A 20,494-nucleotide genomic window follows, 5' to 3' on the forward strand; every position below is an offset into this window, starting at 1 on the left:
GGTGGCTTGTTGCAAACTTTAAATGACACTTTTTATGGATATCTTTGAGAAATGGCTTTCTTCTTGCCACTCTTCCATAAAGGCAAGAGTTGTGCAGTGTACGACTGATTGATGTCCTATGGACAGACTGTCCCACCTCAGCTGTAGGTCTCTGCAGTTCATCCAGAGTGATCATGGGCCTCTTGGCGGCATCTCTGATCAGTCTTCTCCTTGTTTGAGATGAAAGTTTAGAGGGATGGCCGGGTCTTGGTAGATTTGCAGTGGTATGATACTCCTTCCATTTCAATATGATCGCTTGCACAGTGCTCCTTGGGATGTTTAAAGTTTTGAAAATCACTTTGTATCCAAATCCGGCTTTAAACTTCTCCACAACAGTATCACGGACCTGTCTGTTGTGTTCCTTGGTCTTCATGATGCTCTCTGTGCATCAAACAGAACCCTGGGACTATCACAGAGCAGGCGCATTTATATGGAGACTTGATTACACTTAGGTGGATTTTATTTCTCATCATTAGTCATTTAGGACAACATTGGTTCAATCAGAGATCCACAATGAACTTCTAGAGTGAGTTTGCTGCACTGAAAGTAAAGGGGCCGAATATTATTGCACGCCCCACTTTTCAGTTTTTGTATTTAGAAAAAAATATAAAATAACCAATAAATTTCCTTCAACTTCACAATTGTGTCCCACTTGTTAATTCTTCACCAAAAATTTACATTTGGTATCTTTGTGTGAAGCATGATATGTGGAAAAAAGGTTGAAAAGTTCCAGGGGGTCGAATACTTTCGCAAGGCACTGTATTTTGGCAAGTGACGCAAAATCACATCTGCAGTGTTTAAAGTGGACATCCTTTTTAAAGACTAAGTTTTGGCTGTTCCTTTTGCAACAGTGTGTATGATGCTTTGTCTGTGGATACTTAAAAGCCATTTCTATTTTAAATGAACTATGATCCCCTTATACGTCTGTAAAGCTCGTTTTATTCATATGGGTTGTTCTTGTATAGATTGACTTGTCTCCTTTGCTTTTCCGCATTATCTGTAGTTTGGGGCTCTTACTCCATTGGAACCAAGGCTGGGAAAAAAACTGATTGAGCCCCTTACCAACCTTATTCACAGGTGAGATCATTGTGTGCTCCTTTGTCTGTAGTTCTGTCCTCCACCTGATTGATATCCGACAAGTTTTCATCTTCCAGTTACTTCTGTGCTCTGCTTCTTGATTTATTCTCCCCTTTCCGCCAGTTTCTTTCACTTATGTGTTATCACACCTTTTTGTAACTGGTACTTTTTCTTCTGTACAGTACATCTGCAATGTCTCTCCTGTACGAATGTGTGAACACTGTAATAGCGGGTAAGTAAAATAATTGGAAACCTTACTAAATGTACAGAATTTAAAATACCTTAAAATGTTAGTATAACTTATAATAATAAAGAGTAATTTTTTTTTTATAAATAAATATGAAAATAAGAAACTTTTATATAATTTTATCAGAGAAATTCACTTCTTGTTCCTCCTAAACTAATCAATCATTCTCAAAATTCTAAGTTTCTGGGTAGAATCTGTTTTCAGTGAGTACAGATTTTCCCAGTACTGGGAGAAAAAGATCACTGTGCTTATAAAGTTCTATGGAACTTGCAGCAGAATACCTGTGTCGGCCTCTCGCGTCTCTCTCCCCTCTCTGCGGAATGTTAAAAGGTCCAAATGTCTTCATTTGGTCCAAATATATTATGAGACTGAAACGTCAATCCAGGAGGAGGAAGAAGCAGATTTATCCAAGATATTCGCCAAACTTGCTTATTTTTGTGTACTTTTTGGAACTAAGTTTCTCTTTTAAGCCCCCAAAAAATGACACTGTGCGGTCTCTCTTGAAAGAAGTTTGGTGCAGTGTTGGAAACCTTAGTTTCAATGTTCAAGTCAGCAAAAAATGATCTTTCTTACTTGTTACAAAAGGTTTTCCAAGTTTATGTAATTCTTTTATGTATGAATTGTGTTGTGCTTTACCCCTGCAGGTCTCAGAAATGTTGCATTAGGATGAAATGTATTAGGAACTTAACTAAAACAACTTTATTTCACGGCACCACTTGATAAAGTGTAATTTTTGTTTCACAGTTTTGATATCGCTGTCATCTGGGATGCCCAACCACAGTGCTAGCATTCAGGTAGGTTAAGAATGTTCTTTTCTCTATCGCTTCATTGGGGGACACAGGAACCATGGGTGTATGCTGCTGCTACTAGGAGGCTGACACTATGCAGAAACAAAAGTTAGCTCCTCCTCCGCAGTATACACCCCACCGACCGGAAGTAGGATGTTCAGTTTAGTTTAGTGTCAGTAGGAGGTGGACACGGGTCTTTCATTAGACCCATATCTACCTAAGTGTTTTGTTTTTTTTCTCCGTATAAATTTGCTTAAATTGTGCACACACTTTCAGAGGTTGCTCAGAAACGCAGAGAAATGTGACAATAAATTCCTAAATAGCTTTAATTAAAAAAAAACAAACAAACTAGTCTTGTCTACGGAGCCAATCTCTATAGTACAATAAAGTGACCACTGGCTTGTCACACAGACACCTGTAGGGTTTGTTCACACTTTGCTTTTTTTGACGCATCGGGTCTTATGTCTTTCAGTTTGAAACTCTACTTCTGAGGTGACCTTCACCTAGTACTGCCATTCTATATTCAGAAAAATGGGGAGTAAGCCACCTTTTCAGAGGCTCAGCTTCCCTGGCATCTCCAGTTATTGAGTAGAATAACCAGTTCTGATGAAAATCCAATCTGGGACCTAAAACGTTTAACATAATTGTCACCTGGATGTTAATAAATGGAATCTTTTACTGCAAAAAAATTTTTTTGAGTGCCAAGTTTTCTCTCTGTGGATAAAGATGGGCTGGATACCCTACTTGATTGAGCACCAATACTTCTTACTGTATAAGTGCTGTGTTTATCTATATTGAGCTTGATCTCCATGTTGGCTACAAAAAGTAATTTAGCATTGATGATACTCAAATCTACCTCTATGTTCAGAATCCAAGAGTGTCTATCAACCGTAACCTCCTACTTATCACATTATATCAAACTTGATGTGGAGAAACGTGAACTCATCATCTTTCCTTCATCTCTCTCAACCAGCCTACACTAACACTATAGATCAGTGGTCCCCAACCTTTTTTGCACCAGGGACCGGTTTCAGGCAAGACCATTATTCCATGGCCAGGCAGGGCGGGGATGGAGGTGTGGCAGGGGCGGGGCTTTGGTCATAAGGGGGCGGGGCTATGGACGCGGTTGTAGTGTAGCAGTGCAGACTTATAATTAAATGATAACATTTATGTGACTCAACTCACCATAGGTTTTGAATGAGTGCTCCATCACCCCCATCCTTGCCTGCTCCATCACCCCATCATTGCCTTCACCCCATCACTCCCTTCTCCCCATCATTGCCTTCACCCCATCACTCCCTTCTCCATCACCCCCATCATGGCCTTCTCCCATTACCCCCTCATGGCCTTCTCCCATCACCCCAGGCATCATGGCCTTCTCTCCCCATCACGGTCTTCTCCTCATGTCCCCATCTCCTCCAGGGCCATGCTCCACACACACACACACACACACACACACACACACACACACGTGCGCGCGCGCGTGCACACACACACACACGTGCGCGCGCGCGTGCACACACACACACACACACACACACACACACACACACACACACACACACACACACACACACACACACACACACACACAATATATACACACACACCACCTCTCTCCTCTCACCTGTCCGCAGCATCGCGGGCAGGAAGCTGGACGGGTCCTTGCAGCTCCGCTCCTGCTATTCCCTCTTGCAGGCAGCGGAGCTGCTTGGATCGCTCCCTGGCCGCCGCTACACATGAGGGCAGTCTAAGAATTGCTGCACGCCGCCCCCGCTACGCCACTGATCGCCCCCGGCTCCCCTTGTGTCCGCGGACCGTCAAGGGCACTGCAGCGGCCCGGTGCTGGGCCGCGGACCGGCGGTTGGGGACCCCAGCTATAGATTACATCATGCTTTCTCACAAGTGCGCTGCCTCGGTATATGTACTGTATCCCTAAAATTAATGGTGCTTTTAAAATGGCACAGACATCGCTGTAGGTTACAAAATCGGGCTAACTTGACATTAGTGAATGAAATCATATTCTTGTAATTTGCTTCCACACAGTCAGCATGATGGCGTCTGCCATTTTTTTTTTTTTTTTTTTTTTTAAACTATGAAAGGCCTCCGCTTCTCACCGCCACCCCTCTTGTCCTCGGATTGCCGTTGGGCCTCACTCTCTAGGTAAGACGTCATGGCGTGTGTTGCAACCTTTGCCGGTGCATTCGCAGTATCCTCCCGAGCCTAGTGAGTGACAGCCAGGGATTCCCTCTTTGACGGCGAGCCAAAGACAATACGAGGACTGGATGTGTGGTGGTGAGGTGGGTGAGTATAAGGATTTTTTTTTAACATATATTACTTTATTATACTGTGAGGTTTGGAGAGACCCCAAAGCATAATAAGGGACATTAAATTCACAAAGAATAACTTCTCAGTTGATTGATGACTTTCCAGGGTAAAACTGCATAAACATGTGAATAGGAGATTTGCCAGATCAGCTCATCTCTTGTGCTGACAGTTTCTCGTTAAGAGCAATTAATTTTTATTTAGCATTTTGTACCCAAGAGACATACAGTAACTTTATCTGTCAATATAGCATGATTGTTCACTTTTTATGGGGCGAGTGGTCTTTGTCAATAGCACCATTTTAGGGAGCATATCAGTAGTGATGATGCAGTTTACTGTTGTTGGAAGGGAATACAAAAAAGATGCTACTTTCTGTTATAACATTTTGAGGTTTAAATTTACATGTAATTAATATAAAATAGCATATAAAATTAAAGGAGGATCTCCAATACTCAATGTATAAAGAGGTGTGCTCTCCAAACTCCTAAAAGACAAAACTCGTATTAAAAGTATAATCAAACAAACAAGCAAAAAAAGAAGACAATATACCATAGAAATAAGGGTTTAGTCCCTTTTGGACCTTCTCCTGGTTTATAGACACCTGATGTGACCTATAAAGCAGCAACTCAAACCGTTATTCTCTAGTGATGTGCCAGTAATTATTGGACACTTAAGGCCCCGTCACAATTTTTGTGACACAACAGCGATCTCACCAGCGAGATCGCTGTGTGTGACAGCGATCAGCGATCAGCCCTCCTGCCGGTATAGCTGATCGCTGCAGGAAAGGCCAGGACTTTTTTTTGGTCGCTGGTCTCCCGCCGGCCAGCACGCATCGCTGCGTGTGACAGGCGGGAGACCAGCCATCTGCTGGTAACTAATGTACACATCGGGTATCCAAGGGACGTGCGTCCCTTAGATACCCGATGTGTATGTTAGTTACCAGCGCGCTGATGCTGGGAGCTGGTAACTAACGTACACATCGTGTATCTAGGGACGCACGTCTCTTGGATAACCGATGTGTACGTTAGTTACCAGCTTCCTGCATCAGCGTGCTGGTTACTAACGTGCACAGTGACGCTGGGCGTCTCTGTGCTGATCGCTGGTCAAGCTGTCTGTTTGACAGCTCGCCAGCGATCACATAGCGATTCACCAGCAGTCCTGACACATTGATATCGTTGTCAGGATCGCTGGTGAGTCGCTATGTGTGACTCCAGCCTTGGGTAGTGTTCTTTGTGAAGGTGTTTCTGACTTGTATGTGACGGCTGCATGTTTTTATTTTAGTACTATCTTTATATCTTTTGTAGCTGTGTGTTCAGAAGCTGCGGATACTTATTGAAGATTCAGACCAGAATCGTAAGTGAAATGTTTCAGGTGAACTGTCCTCACGTTTCACCCCATGTTGTTGCTGACAGTGAACTTCTTTTGACAGTGAAGTACCTAGGCTTGCTTGCTATGTCCAAGATTTTGAAAACTCACCCAAAGTCTGTACAGTCCCACAAAGATCTCATCCTCCAGTGTCTGGATGACAAAGACGAGTCCATTAGATTACGAGCCCTGGATCTTCTCTATGGAATGGTAAGAAGCAAACCTTAACGTTGTCTGCTCTTAACAGACTAGGCAAGAAGCTTCTACTAATGGTTTAGTTTCCACTGTCTTTTTGTATCCATACAGGTGTCTAAGAAGAATTTGATGGAGATCGTTAAGAAGCTAATGATTCATGTTGACAAAGCTGAAGGAACGGCCTACAGAGATGAATTACTGACCAAAATTATTGATATATGTAGCCAGTCCAACTATCAGTACATTACCAACTTTGAGTGGTTAGTACTTAACCTCATGGTTTCGTTTGTTGTATTTGCATGAAGTGATCGAAATGTACAAAAGGATTCGTTCATTGCTAGGGCTCAATGGTGACTTGTAAGTGCAGTATCTGACTATTACATTTTTTTTATTCTAATTAACCTTTTTTTTGCTGCAACAGAACTGTTGGCAGAAATCCAACCCTATGTGACGATATTCAGGCACAATAGTTGCGACTGGCAGTGAGACATTTGTGATCATATTATCGCGTGGCCACGAGTTGCCTTGCCAAACCTAGCCTTATAGTGAATGTAGAGCACCTGACATACCATATGACATCACTTTTTAACCATAACTCTAATATATCTTTAAAGCATTGGTTGAGTGTGAGAGTAAACGCACAATTTAGCAATCCGACTCTTGTATTTTTTTTTTCTTTATCTTATTTGACCTCATTTGGTTGTGTCAAGAGTATCTGAAAAGGCAGACAAAGACAAGTCTTTAAATATCTCGATAACACAAGTTACTGGTGGAGTCGGTCTCGAAGGCCAGTTCTCTGCTTTTTGTAGAATTGATTTAACCTCCTGCTTTTTTCATTAGATGATTTATTAAAGACTGAGTTATGCTAAAATCATTACATTTTGTGACAACAAATGTTTTAGAGGACTTCCACCCAAAATGCCAAGTGATACCTATTAAAATGTCTAGTTTTAGTTATAGATATGTTAACATTTCTTTTCTGCAGTAGTTTAAAAGTAGTGCCATATTAGCGGTTTTCATACTAGCTCATCCTAAAGGTAAAATTATTCATTTATTGATTGTATAAAATTGAAGGGTAAAGAAAATGGCTCTTACCTAATGTTTCGGGAAGTAGGATTGCTTATAAGCTAAGGCTCACTCCAAGATGCTGTACTTGATTTAGTAGTGCCAGATGGTGAGTAGGTGTGTGACTGCTTATACCCTGGATCCTGGTGCTAGATCCTCAGCCACGGTGATCAAGATATAGTCAATCAGTGCAAATAAACAAAAAAAAGTGCTTAGATGTCGACAGCCGCATAAGATATTTGAGGCTAGTTTCACATTTATGTTTAGAGGCGAAGTGTTGGGCTGTGGACGCTTGACGTGAAGCTCCACCCCCTGCCACGCCTCCTCCGGTCTGCTCTGCCTATCTTTAGCATTGGGTACGCAGGCCGTGTGCAGGTATGTGTTTACCGCTGTATGCGTTGTTTTTGCAACATGTTACGTTTGGTGCAGGTCGCTGCCCCGTCAAAACGACACATGTGGCGACATACACATACCTGCGCCACGGCCTGTGTACCCAATGCTAAAGATAAGCAACGTAGGCCGCATGCAGTGGTATGCGCCCATAGGCGGAGCTGACAATAGGAGGCGTGGCAGGGGGTGGAGCTTCACAGTGAGCGTCCGCAGCCCAACGCTTCGCCTCCAAACACAAATGTGAAACTAGCCTTAGAGGTTGTTCAGGATTCACATAAAAGTCTGCAGTCACTATTTGAAGACTTGTGAATCCTTGTGTAGCACGCTCTTAAAGGATTCTCGGGCAGCAGCAGCGTCAACAGGTGGTCATGTGACCACAAGTATGCAATATGCATGCTTCCAACCACATTCTGACTAGATGGGTACAGCCTCACTCAATTCACTTGTATTATCAGTTTTGTGGCTTTTCTTTCTGCCGTTTATAGCTAAAGAGCTTTTTTCCCTTCACCCATGACAGCACACCTGAGAGAGGGATCCGTCCCGCCAGGACAGGAGCCTACTGAAATATAAGGGGCGGTACCTCTCCCCCGCTTCAGTTGGGTTCCTGTCCTGGAACGGGATCCCAGTCTGACAGCGGCGGTGCCTGTCATGGAAGAAGATGGACCCAGGGCCGTCCCAGCGTGGGAAGAGCAGGTCTGCTTACCTGCAGCGCCGGCCGTCGGTGACCTGGAAGCGCAGTCCCTGGGGATCCTCCTGCAGGGCCCGGGTTCGTGCTGGTGCGGTAAGGCAGGCCTCGGCAGTGGGGCGCTCCTCCGTGCCTTCCTCCCCCTGCGCGCGCCCGATCCTTCTCCCTGGGACAACAGGGAAAGCCGGGGGCGGTTTCCGTCTGACGTCAGCGGCGCGGTGCACCCTAGGAGTGCGCCGGCTGACGTCACAGACGCGACGGCAAGATGGCGCCTTGTCCGGCGCCGGCTGCAGTAAGAAGAATGGCGGTCGCAGGGGGGAGGGGAAGAGATCGCTCACCGGATGCACCTACTTAAAGGAGGATGAGGAGCAGGGCGGCCAGGTGATACAATGGGGTCACAGCAGGAGCATTCATCGTCTCTGCCCCCATCGCAGACCTCTGCATGTAAGCATGGCAGCTGTTCAAGCGGCAAAAGCAGTAGCCGCCCGAGCCACAGATCGAGAGATTCCTCGAGGTCGAGAGCGCGCAGACCACATGCTCCAACACAGCCTCAGAGTCCGGTATCCGACTTTGTGGGTGGTGAGTGATCTTTGTGAAAGTTAGACCAATATTAATAGGGTCCTTCTTGTGTGTTATTTTTTCCTTAGGGAAAAGGTAAAAAAGCAGGGAGCAAGAAAAATAATAGTGTGCTATATGCCAGAGCCTCCTAGCGAGAGATTGGCAAAAGGACCTTTGCGCCATCTGTATCCAGCGAACTATGGCATAGGAGGTGCCGAGCCTGGCAACTAACCTCAGATCATAAGGTCCGAGGTAGAAGGCTCACTTAAAATGTTATTAAAGAAAGACTCCCTAAGTTCCTCATCAGACTCCTCCTCGTCTGAATATCAGGCCGAGCACATGTCCTCCTCCTCAGATAGTGATACTGGGGGCAGGCCGTGTTTTCCGGTAGAGGATACAAATGCGCTCCTTAAGACCATTAGGACAACCATGGGCCTACAGGAAGAGAAAGCGACTAAGTCCCTAGAAAACGTCATGTTTGGGGGGGTTACAGGAAAGGAAAAAGCGCATCTTTGCAGTTAATGAGAAAATCCAGGCGCTCATTGAAAGAGAGTGGAAGAAGCTTGAAAGATGAGGTAGCCTTCCTTCCTCCTCAAAAAGGAGATATTCCTTTGAGCCTAAAGATACGGAAATATGGTACAATGTCCCAAAAATTGATGCAGCAGTATCCAGATCATCCAAAAGATCGGCCCTGCCCCTAGAAGACTCAGGAGTACTAAGAGATCCGCTAGATAAGAAAGCAGACTCCTACCTAAGACATACATGGGAAGCAGCGGCAGGGGGACTGAAACCGGCAATAGTCGGCACCTGCACAGCTTGATCCTTAATGATCTGGCTACAGCAGCTTGAAGAAAAACTCGCATCTAAAGTTTAAAGAGAGAAAATTCTGGGAGACATGTGTCTTCTACATGGAGCAGCTGCTTTTTTGGCCAACACCTCTGCTGATTCCATGAGACTTGACGGTGAGGGCGGTGGGATTATCAAACGCCGCAAGGCGTGCGTTATGGCTTAAAGACTGTCCTGGAGATCTACAGTCAAAAGCTATAGTGTGCTCTCTTCCGTGTGATGGACAATTTCTATTTGGGAAAAATTTGGACGACATCCTGGAAAAAGTGGGTGATAGAAAGAAGGGCTTCCCTAGATTTCCTGGAGATCAAAGAAGACCGCCCTTTCGGAGGGAAAAATTAAACAGAGGCCGTCTTCCGGGGGATCGGAAAAGATGGGAGGACAAAAGGAAGAAAGTCTGGTTTCATGTTTGGTGGAGCCGCTTCATCCGCAAAGAAATCCCCACAATGACGCCGATATCCCAGTGGGGAGGGACTGATGCTCTTTTTTATCGAGCCTGGGAAAGTATATCTTCCAATACCTGGATTCTAAACATTATAAAAACAGGCCTCAAATTTCCCTTTTTTCAATGGCCGAGAGCATCGTTTGTGGTGACCCCCGTCAGGAATGGGATAGAAGAGCAATTGGCCCTAGAGGGAGAAATCCTAAGTCTACTGCACAAACATGTTCTGACCGAAGTTCCAAGCGAACAGGAGAGAAGGGGTTTCTACTCACCCCTCTTCCTAATAAAAAAGCCAGACCATTCATTCAGGACGATTATAAACCTCAGAGGCCTCAATCAATGGATAGAAAACCAGACCTTCAAAATGGAGTCAGTGACTTCAGCCATAATGCTTTTACACCACAATTGTTTTATGGCCGTAGTCGACCTAAAGGATGCCTACTACCACATCCCGATCCATCCAGAGTACCAAAAATACTTAAGGGTAGCTCTCTACATCCAGGGCAACCTCAGGCATTTTCAATTCATAGCCCTTCCAGTCGGCATATCCATAGCCCCGAGGGTGTTTACCAAGGTCGTAGCAGAGATGACAGCCTTCCTCCGAATCCACAACACGATTATAATACCCTACTTAGGCGATTTTCTAATAGTGGGCAACTCAGAACATCACTGCACAGAACAAGTGGAAAGGGTAACAGATACCCTACAGAGACTTGGCTGGATGGTGAATGTCAAAAAGTCAAGACTACAACCCCTAAAAAGGCAAATATTTTTAGGATTCATCCTGGACTCGAAACAACAAATTTGTCTTTTACCAGAGGCCAAAGTGGAAAAGGTGAGGAATATGACCTTGACAGCCATAGACCAGCCTCACATGACCCTGAGAGGGGCGTTTTCCTTACTAGGCACTCTGACAGCCTGTATTCCAGCAGTCAGATGGGCACAATTTCATACCCGTCAACTGCAGGCAGAGATCCTATCAGCACAGAAATTGAAGAGGTTGTTTAGAAGGAAGGCTGGAACTTTCCTTAAAAGTCAAACACTCTCTCAGATGGTGGTTAGACAGGGCAAACCTAGTAGCAGGAACATTGTGGCACAGACCAGTGTCCGATGTGATCCTGACGGACGCAAGTTCCTCAGGCTGCAACATAGCAGCAAACAGATGGGTGGCCAGATTCATTAAATCCTGCCAGAGGTCTAAACCAATCCCATTACCAAAAATAGCTCCCTGGGATTTAAACCTTGTGTTAGAAGCTCTCACAAAAGAGCCATTTGAACCGGTGCAACACCTACCAGTAAAATATCTCACCCTAAAGACCATTATTTTAGTGGCCCTTACATCGGCCCGTAGAGTAAGTGACTTGCAAGCCCTCTCAGTTAATCCACCTTATACCCAGGTGTACCAGGACAGGTTTGTCTTAAAAACAGACCCTGCTTATAGAAAGTTGTATCAGATTTCCATCGTAGCCAGGAGATTATCCTCCCCTCTTTCTGTGAGAATCCAAAAAACCCAGGAGAGGAGAAATTCCATGAACTAGATGTTAAAAGAGCCCTCTTGGAGTACTTATCAGTGACTAGCCAGTGGAGGAGGTCCCAGTCCCTATTTGTAGCCTTTCAGGGTGCCAGGAAGGGCTATGGAGTATCAAAAGGGACTATTGCCAGATGGATAAGGGAGGCCATTAGTGTAGCCTACTCCAGCTAGTGGTGTTCCGATTCCTGACGGCATCAAGGCTCATTCCACCAGAGCCGTGGTGACCTCCTGGGCTGGAAAAAACAGAGGTATTGATTGAGCAAATCTGTAAGGCCGCTACCTGGGCCTCACCCTCAACCTTTTTTTTTAAGCACTATAGATTAAATCTATCCTCCTCTGCTGACTTAACCTTTGGTAGAAGGGTGCTGCAAGCGGTGGTCCCTCCCTAAGGTGTTCGAAGTCTCCAAAAATCTCTCAGGTGTGCTGTCATGGGTGAAGGGAAAACCACCATGGTTACTTACCGGTAGCCGGTTTTCCAGAACCCATGACAGCACCTGTATATCCCCCCCCCTTTTCACCGTATGGGTGTGTACGTTAGCAGGGTGTATTTGTGTGATGTGGTGTTGGATAAACATGTAACTAACCGGGAAGTCCTCTCAATGCTCTGTAACCAACTGAAGCGGGGGAGAGTTGCCGCCCCTTATATTTCAGTAGGGTCCTGGCGGGGCGGATCCCTCTCTCAGGTGTGTTGTCATGGGTTCCGGAAAAACCGGCTACCAGTAAGTAACCATGGTGGTATTTCGGTGAACTAGTGCCCAAAGGTGCATATTCCAGATGAGGCTGCACTAATACATTAAATTTAAAGTGGTAGGATTTTGGTCCCTGTTAATAAACGACAAAATCTTGCTGGTCTTGGAAGCCGTTAATTAACATTGTATTCTGTTATTTAGTCTGAGATCTAAGGGTACGTGCACACGCTGCGGATTGGGGTGCGCATTTGGCCGCCCGGATTTTGTAAAATCCGCAGGTAAATCTGCAGGTCAAAAGACCTGAGGTTTTACCTGTGGATTGGCCTGCGGTTCTGCCCTGTGGTTTTTCATCTCCACAATGGAGGGAGATGGCAAACCGCAGCGGAATCCGCAGAAAGAATTGACAAGTCCCCCGGAGGAAGAGGCGAAACGCGCGTCGGGGTAGATCGCGGTGACAGCGTGGACACATATGTATACAGGTATTATCAATTCTACATTCGGTAGTAGTTTTTATGGCTTACCCTTGAACTGTTAAGAATTTGATCCGCTTTAGCAAAGTCCAGGTACTAAGATTATGAGTAATTTGTCAGTTTGGGCACTTATTATAGTCTGCTTTATAGCGGTCTCATTTATAATTACTTGGGTATTATATGCCATTGTTTAGCACAACTATTGGTCCATTTTAATAATGTAGTGATTTATTTTGTCCATGTATCCAGCGATTTTTTTTTTTTTTGATAATTTGAGGCATCTATATGTGATTGTATGATACATGAATTCTAATATGAATAAAATTGTTTACATTTTGTACTCTGCATTCCTTGTGCCATCTGGTTTATTCCTTTTTGTGGCATTTAGTGTTAGTTTGTCCTTGCGGAATGCACCCTAAGTTGGTGTTGGGTTTTAATGACTAATATGTATACAATTAATACATTGTATAGGTCATAGCTTTTAAAGTGTTATATGGGAAAGATGTATTTGTACCGTGTTAGCCAGTAGATAGAAAAATATTTAGAATTGAGAGTCCTCAGTGGTTGATACCATTTAATGACTAACTGAAAAGATGGTAACAAATTGCAAGCTTTCGAAACTACTCAGGACTCTTCATCAGGCTAGACTAATACAACATCTGAAGAATCACATTTATGCACAAAGCAGCACAGAAATAATGCAATAGATAAGACAAGTGACATGAAGCAGAATTATTATGAGAGAGGGATAAACATAAATAATGGACAGTTCATAGATAAGGAGTCTGTATGTTTCATTGTCCTCTGATGGGGTCTGGTTCTGTGTTGTGATGCCCCCAGAAGGTCTGAAGAGCAAATTCCTTAATTGATGTAAAAAGACAGAAATCCATGCGACACATTCATTCCTGCACTTAGTGTCAAAGGTTGTCATAAATTTATACTCCCAGACCTTCTGTGTCTCTGAGATTTGAATTTCCCTTTTAAAATAAAAGAATATTCAGGATTGAGAGTCCTCAGTGGTTGATACCTTTTAATGGCTAACTGAAAAGATGGTAACAAATTGCAAGCTTCCGAGACTACTCAGGTCTCTTCATCAGGCACTGACTAATTCAAAATCTGAAGAATCACAATTTTATGCACAACACAGCATAGAAATAATGCAATAGATAAGATAAATGACGTGAAGCAGAATTGTCATTATGGGAGAGGTATAAACAGTTGTGGCCCTAATTATTGGAACAGTTCATAGTTAAGAAATGAAAGTTTTATTGTCCTCTGATTTGGGGTGTGGTCTGTGCTCTGCATTATTTCTCTGCTGAGAAGTCTTGAAAACTTGCAATTTATTTAGTTTAGTCATTTATGTGGCGCCATTAGTTCCACAGAGCTTTATAGACATTATTGGCACTGTCCCCGATGGGGCTCACAATCTAAATTCCCTATCAATATGTCTTTGGAATGTGGGAGGAAACAGGAGTACACAGAGGAAAACCACGCCATCACGGGGAGAACATACAAACTACTTGCAGATGTTGTCCTGGTGGGATATGAACCCAGGGCCCCAGCGCTGCAAGGCTGCAGTGCTAACCACTGAGCCACCGTGCCGCCCAATTTCTTACCATCTTTTCCATTAGCCATTAAAAGGTATCAACCACTGAGGACTCTAGCTTAACGTGTTTTTTCTAAAACGATGTACAGTAAATTGCATGTTTGATTCATATTATTGTCAGAATCTAACATGAATTCTTTGTTCCTGTAGGTATATCAGTATTCTGGTAGAACTCACTCGTCTGGAAGGGACACGCCATGGCCACCTCATAGCCGCACAAATGCTTGACGTAGCTATCCGAGTCAAAGCAATTAGAATGTTTGCGGTGTCACAGATGGCCACGCTACTCGACAACGCTCACCTGCTGGCCAGCAACACGCAGCGCAACGGAATCTGTGAAGTTCTTTATGCCGCTGCCTGGATTTGTGGCGAGTTTTCAGAGTAAGGATTTTTATTAGATTGGAGAATTTCCTCGTGGTGTTTTATTATTTCAGTAGGGAATAATTCATGGCAACAGGTTTCTTTATATGTCAACAGTTAACAAATAGCCATTTCAAAGGCAAGTGCATAATGCTGCACCATTCAATTACATGCAGCCATTTTGCAGTTCCCAGCATCAGCCGGTAGCTGAGGGCTTCAGCTTCCAGGAGTATTGATGAAGGGACTTTGCTACCGTTGTTCTTAGGATTTCTGGTTTTCAGGAACCTAGAGGGTGAGATACTCATTGATCATCAAGTTTTGGTTTATCCTAGGTATATTACATAGCATTAGAAGATCAGACTACAACTTTAATGCTAGGTATCGATGATTATGACGTTATTTGGTACTTGGGAAGGTATCGTTAATCAGAAGTTCCATTTATTGAAATATTCAGACACAACTTAATTGTCCTCAAACTGAAGAGCAAGAGAATAGAGTAGAATCAAATCATTACTTCCAATCTGATACATGCTTGATTGATACAATTTTAAGATTTAATCTAAATTATTGTCTTTGATAATTTTTGATTGTAGCCATAATTTATTTTAAATAACGCCTAATTTAATAGGTTTATTTCCCCCCCCACCGCTCTTAGGCACCTCCCAGAACCACAGCAAACATTGGAGGCTATGTTGAGACCGAAAGTCACTACTCTGCCTGGCCATATTCAGGCGGTTTATGTCCAGAATGTGGTCAAGTTATATTCTTGTATGCTGCAGCGCAAAGAACAGGAGGGAGATAAAGAAGCCGCACAGGAGATTACTCAGCTTATGATTGACAGACTCCCCCAATTTGTGCAAAGCGCAGACTTGGAAGTTCAGGAGAGGGTGAGCAACCACTAATTGGCTAAGGTGTAAAGGGAAATGGGGGGCTGTTTCTTGGTGTGGAGTAAAAGCTTTAAAGAGTTGCTAAGTGCTTGTGCTACGCGTATTTGCTCAAAAATTCTGTGACTTTTTCTATTTTTACACCAGGTTGAATCAGCTGTGCCAAAATGATTGTAGCTGGAGAAGCATTTCTAAGTAGCTACTTAGGAGAGGCGCCACATTGATTAAATGGCATGTACATCTTAATGAATTCGGCACCAGCTACTCCTGTGAGACTGGCATAGTGCGATTGTGCGCCACAGCAGTCTTTTTGATTCAGACCAATCTTTTATCCTTGACAAAAACATTTTTTTGGCCATTTCATAAATGGAGAATTATATTTTTAAAGATCTGGGCAGGGTGTATTTTGTAAACAAAGGAATATGCTTGAACAATGATATACAAGACCTGATTTTGCTAATGGATGCTGATAAAGTTTGTGCTTAAAGGGAATCTGTGATTAGATGAACCCTTGTAAGCCGTCTATATGGGCATGTAGGCCATAGGAAGTTGAATAACAGGATACTTTGATATCTGCAATCCGATGTCTTATTCCAGAGAAATCCACATTCTTCTCGTATGTAAACGAGCTGTTCAGGTCTGTTGGCCAGACACGGATCTGCACGAGAATCTGTCTCCAGAGATTGAGATTATTTTTAAATAAAAGGGGAAGTTACCATTGTGAGACAAGTAACTAACACAGAACAGGAGAACTGAAATTTGTCTCATAGCAAACACATTAACAGCTGCAGCTCTGAGTTCTGCTGTAGTGTAAAAATATTACACCCCATCTGACTGTGAGATGGAAGTTGAAGCTGAGAGTAACCTGCAGATGTGTCCGTTATAATCTCACACAGCTCTGCAGTTAGATCAGAGCGGACTGTTGGTCATTACATGTCTCACACTGATAAGTTCCCCTTCCATATATAATAATCCCTGGAGGCAGATTCTCATGCAGATCAATGTCCAGCCCACAGATTTGGAACAGCTCATTTATATAAAAGAAAAATGTGGATTTCTCTGGAATAAGACGTCAGATCGCAGATATCAAGGTATCATGTTATTCATAGTTCTATGGCCTACATGCCCGTGTAAACTGCTTAGGAGGGCTCATCTTACTGACGGATTCCCTTTAAAGCTTATGGACAGCATCTATCCAAGTGTTTCATCTTTTACTTCAAGTGTGTGCGTTTTTGGATAAAATTAAAACTAATTTTTGTAATTGGGTTTTATTAATTTTAGATCTTTTTGTTTCCTATAGCCTCAATATTGCCCTATCTTTTACTGACTACATAATGAGTTATGTAAGAATCGTTCAGTGAGCTTATGAGTATATTTTGATGGGAGAGTTTGTACCTTATGGGTTTTTTTTAATTTTATTTTTTATTTTCCATTTTTTGTGTTGCAGGCTTCTTGTATATTGCAACTTATAAAATATATACAGAAGCTTCAAGCCAAGGAGGTCCCCGTAGCTGAGGAAGTTATGGCCTTATTTGCTGGAGAACTAAACCCCGTTGCCCCGAAGGCTCAGAAGAAAGTCCCTATTCCAGAAGGGTATGTTGTGTAAATGTGTACGGAATGGCCTTTCTATTAATAATGTTAAGGCTGCCTCCCTGCTCTTTCTAGTGCTGTAAGGGATCACATGTGGAGAGCTCTGAATCCTCCCAGTGATATCCACACACTTGTCAATTAGTGACATCTGTTCACAAACACTGTTTGATTTTTCACAACTGGTGTCCGTGCCATCTTCGCGGTTAGGCCAGTTTCACACTAGCGTTTTGGGCCGCAGCGCACGGCCGCCGCTAAGCCCCGCCCCCTCGAGTCATCTCCGCCTAGTATCGCACACGGCTACATGCGATCTGCACACCCTATCTTTAGCATAGGGTGCGCTGACCGTGCGCTAGTAGAATTTTGCGTGCGCTGCGCCCTTTTGACGGTGCTCCGAGCGCACCAAAATGCAACATGGTGCGTTCGGCGCACCGTCAAAAGGGCGCAGCGCACGCAAAATTCTACTAGCGCACGGTCTGCGCACCCTATGCTAAAGATAGGGTGTGCAGATCGCATGCAGCCGTGTGCGATACTAGGCGGAGGGGTCGGGCAGGGGGCGGGGCTTAGCGGCGGCCGTGCGCTGCGGCCCAAAACGCTAGTGTGAAGCTAGCCTTAATAATAGACTTTGTAATATTTCCTTTCAGCTTAGACCTGGATGCCTGGATAAATGACCCGCCATCAGACAGTGAATCCGAAGATGAAAAGCCGAAACCTATCTTTCATGATGAAAAACAGACACATGGGAAGTCATCCCGTCCAGAGATAGGTGAAGAGGAGCTGGCCAGGGTTAGTAATTTTGAAAGATGTACTTATAAACAGCCCTAGAGGCCCAATGACACACTTCACCGTGTATTGGTGACATAAGCAGTTAGGTAAAGACTCTACTTACCTGGCTGTTTCTATTCTACAGAGACTGGCTGCACGGAAAGAAGAACAGGCCAATAACCCATTCTACATTAAAAGCTCTCCATCCCCACAGAAGGTACCTACTATGGCTTTGCCTTAACTGTTTGTTTCAAAATTATGTGACATCTTCTCAGATTACATTTAATTACGCTTAAAGAGTGGATGACTTTTTAGTTGGCCAAATACCGTATATACTCGAGTATAAGTCGAGTTTTTCAGCCCCTTTTTGGGGCTGAAAAAGACCCCCCTCGACTTATATTCGGGTCACAGTGCCAACTTACCTGGTCCCCGTCATCTCCGCGGTCCCAGTCGTCTCCGCGGTCCCCGGTGTTCGTCTGCGGTCCCCTGCAGCGTCCTGGCGGCGGGTGATGATAGGGCCGCGGCGGCGTTCAAAATCTCTAAGCGCCGCTCCGTCCCGTCCTCCTGACGTGCAGGGGGCGCGATGACATGGAAAGCACGCGCCCTCTGCCTGAGTCGCTGAAGAGCCGGCGACGCTCACGAGCAGCTGTCATCAACGTAAGTGAGTATATAGTGTTTTTTTTTTTTTTTTTAAATTCCAGCAGGGGCAGCGGCAGCAACATAAGACTACCGGTAATCCTATCACTTTGGGGGCAGCATTACGGTATTTGGGCCACCATTCACTGTGCAGCATTTATGGGGGCATATGTTGTGCAGCGTTATTTGGGCCACCATTCACTGTGCAGCATTTTGGGGGCATACTGTATGTTGTGCAGCATTATTTGGGCCAGCATTCACTGTGCAGCATTTTGGGGGCATACTGTATGTTGTGCAGCATTATTTGGGCCAGCATTCACTGTGCAGCATTTTGGGGGCATACTGTATGTTGTGTAGCATTAAATTTACCAGTATCTTCGGCAATTCCCACCCTAGACTTATACTCAAATCAATAAGTTTTCCCAGGTTTTTGAGGCAAATTTAGGGGGGTCGACTTATACTCGAGTATATGCGGTATATAAAATGAAGGCAAATGTAAGGGATGTCTTTGACCCTGTAGTGCTCCATGACAGATGTATCCTTCATGGAGCGAGTCAATGTGTGTGGATTTGGCTCAGGAGCTAAGCCCACTCCATGCAAGGCAGTGATGGAGCTGATATCTGCTGTTAACCCTTTAAAGCTGTCGTGTAGTGAAAGTAGTTTATCTCCTTTATCACCTTTCCACAGTATTGGTGGGCGTCCGACACCTAGGACTTGGCATAGATCAGCAGAATGAGATGATTTTTTTTTTTATTTCTGAAAGGACACTTTTCTCTTGTGCTTCATTGGGGGGACACAGGAAACCATGTTTAGCTGTGTCCCCCAATGAAGGCTCTGAGAAACAGATTTTACAGTAAGCAACCAAAAATCCTGTTCTCTATCGCTTCATTGGGGGACACAGCTAAAAATGGTTTCCTGTGTCATCCAATGAAGGCCCGAGAAACAGATTTTACGGTAAGCAACCAAAAATCCTATTTTATTCCCTTTAGATTAGGGCGACTGTCCATTCCCTTCTCCATTCATTTTCTTTGGGGTTGCTGGGAAAATCTGAGATCTGTGGTTGGACCCCTAAAGATCAAGAGAAACCCGTAACAATTGATAAAGTAAATGTGGTCAAGTATAATAAGGAATCAACTAAAAAGGAAAAATCCCTTAAAATTAACTTATAATAGATATCTCTAAAAAGTGTATATACATGTGTTCAGACAAAACCCTTTAAAAAAAGGAGTGATGTGAGTTTGATTAGTAATATCAGGGTAGAATATATGTAGACAAGCTAGCGGACCCTAGTAGTCCCTATAGAGCTGTTCACATGCCTATCTCTTTTTAGTGAGATCTATTAAAAGTTAATTTTTAAGGTTTTTTTCTGTTTAGTTGGTATCCCCAAAGATCAGCAAGTTATTACCTATCCTGTGATTAGGTGGTAACTTCTTTTCACCAGACAACCCCATTGAATGCAACTGTCAATTACGAACAGTAGCTTTTAAGTGCTGTAGTCCAGCTCAAGTGTTCACTATGTGCCTATTGGCCTCTCATGTGGCATGATCACAGGGTGCTGAAGGGTTACATTTGGCATCCAGGGGTCTTCAGAATACCCCATTGTTGACATTTCCGTTCTCGTGTGAAGTTCAGCCATAGGCAGTGCTTTTTTACTATATACTGCAGTACTGGTGACACTGAGCTAGTCTCATCTCCAGCTAAAATCCTCACCCAGATCTTCAAAGTATATCCTCTCTGAAATGCTAGAGCATTTGGGCAGCATGAATCAGGTGAAGAGGTTCCGTTTCAAATTAAAAAAAAACACACAAATGTGAATTGCCTGTTTTCCCCAATTGAAAATTAAATAAATGTAAGAAAATTAAAAAATGTACTTAGTTGGTATTATTGAGTCTATACCATTATAAAATTATTTACCCCATACAGTAATGGGTGCAGCGTGTAGCC

At 43.8% G+C, this 20,494-nt stretch overlaps 1 protein-coding gene across 2 annotated transcripts in view; it reads left to right on the plus strand.

The window, feature by feature from the left end:
- The window catches only part of AP3D1 (adaptor related protein complex 3 subunit delta 1), a 135,332-nt gene that overhangs the window by 81,740 nt on the left and 33,098 nt on the right, over positions 1 to 20,494 (plus strand). For both annotated transcript variants that reach the window (XM_073546053.1, XM_073546044.1), the window contains exons 8-18: positions 1,043 to 1,116; positions 1,299 to 1,348; positions 2,108 to 2,157; positions 5,781 to 5,829; positions 5,906 to 6,051; positions 6,148 to 6,296; positions 14,469 to 14,699; positions 15,334 to 15,565; positions 17,010 to 17,155; positions 17,794 to 17,935; positions 18,060 to 18,131. In XM_073546053.1, coding sequence (XP_073402154.1) covers positions 1,043 to 1,116; positions 1,299 to 1,348; positions 2,108 to 2,157; positions 5,781 to 5,829; positions 5,906 to 6,051; positions 6,148 to 6,296; positions 14,469 to 14,699; positions 15,334 to 15,565; positions 17,010 to 17,155; positions 17,794 to 17,935; positions 18,060 to 18,131 — 1,341 coding nt within the window. The remainder of the gene's footprint in view (positions 1 to 1,042; positions 1,117 to 1,298; positions 1,349 to 2,107; positions 2,158 to 5,780; positions 5,830 to 5,905; positions 6,052 to 6,147; positions 6,297 to 14,468; positions 14,700 to 15,333; positions 15,566 to 17,009; positions 17,156 to 17,793; positions 17,936 to 18,059; positions 18,132 to 20,494) is intronic.

The sequence above is a fragment of the Dendrobates tinctorius genome, unplaced genomic scaffold (genome assembly GCF_039654945.1).
Source record: "Dendrobates tinctorius isolate UK_male_01 unplaced genomic scaffold, ASM3965494v1 ptg000011l, whole genome shotgun sequence".
NCBI classification, from domain to species: domain Eukaryota; kingdom Metazoa; phylum Chordata; class Amphibia; order Anura; family Dendrobatidae; genus Dendrobates; species Dendrobates tinctorius.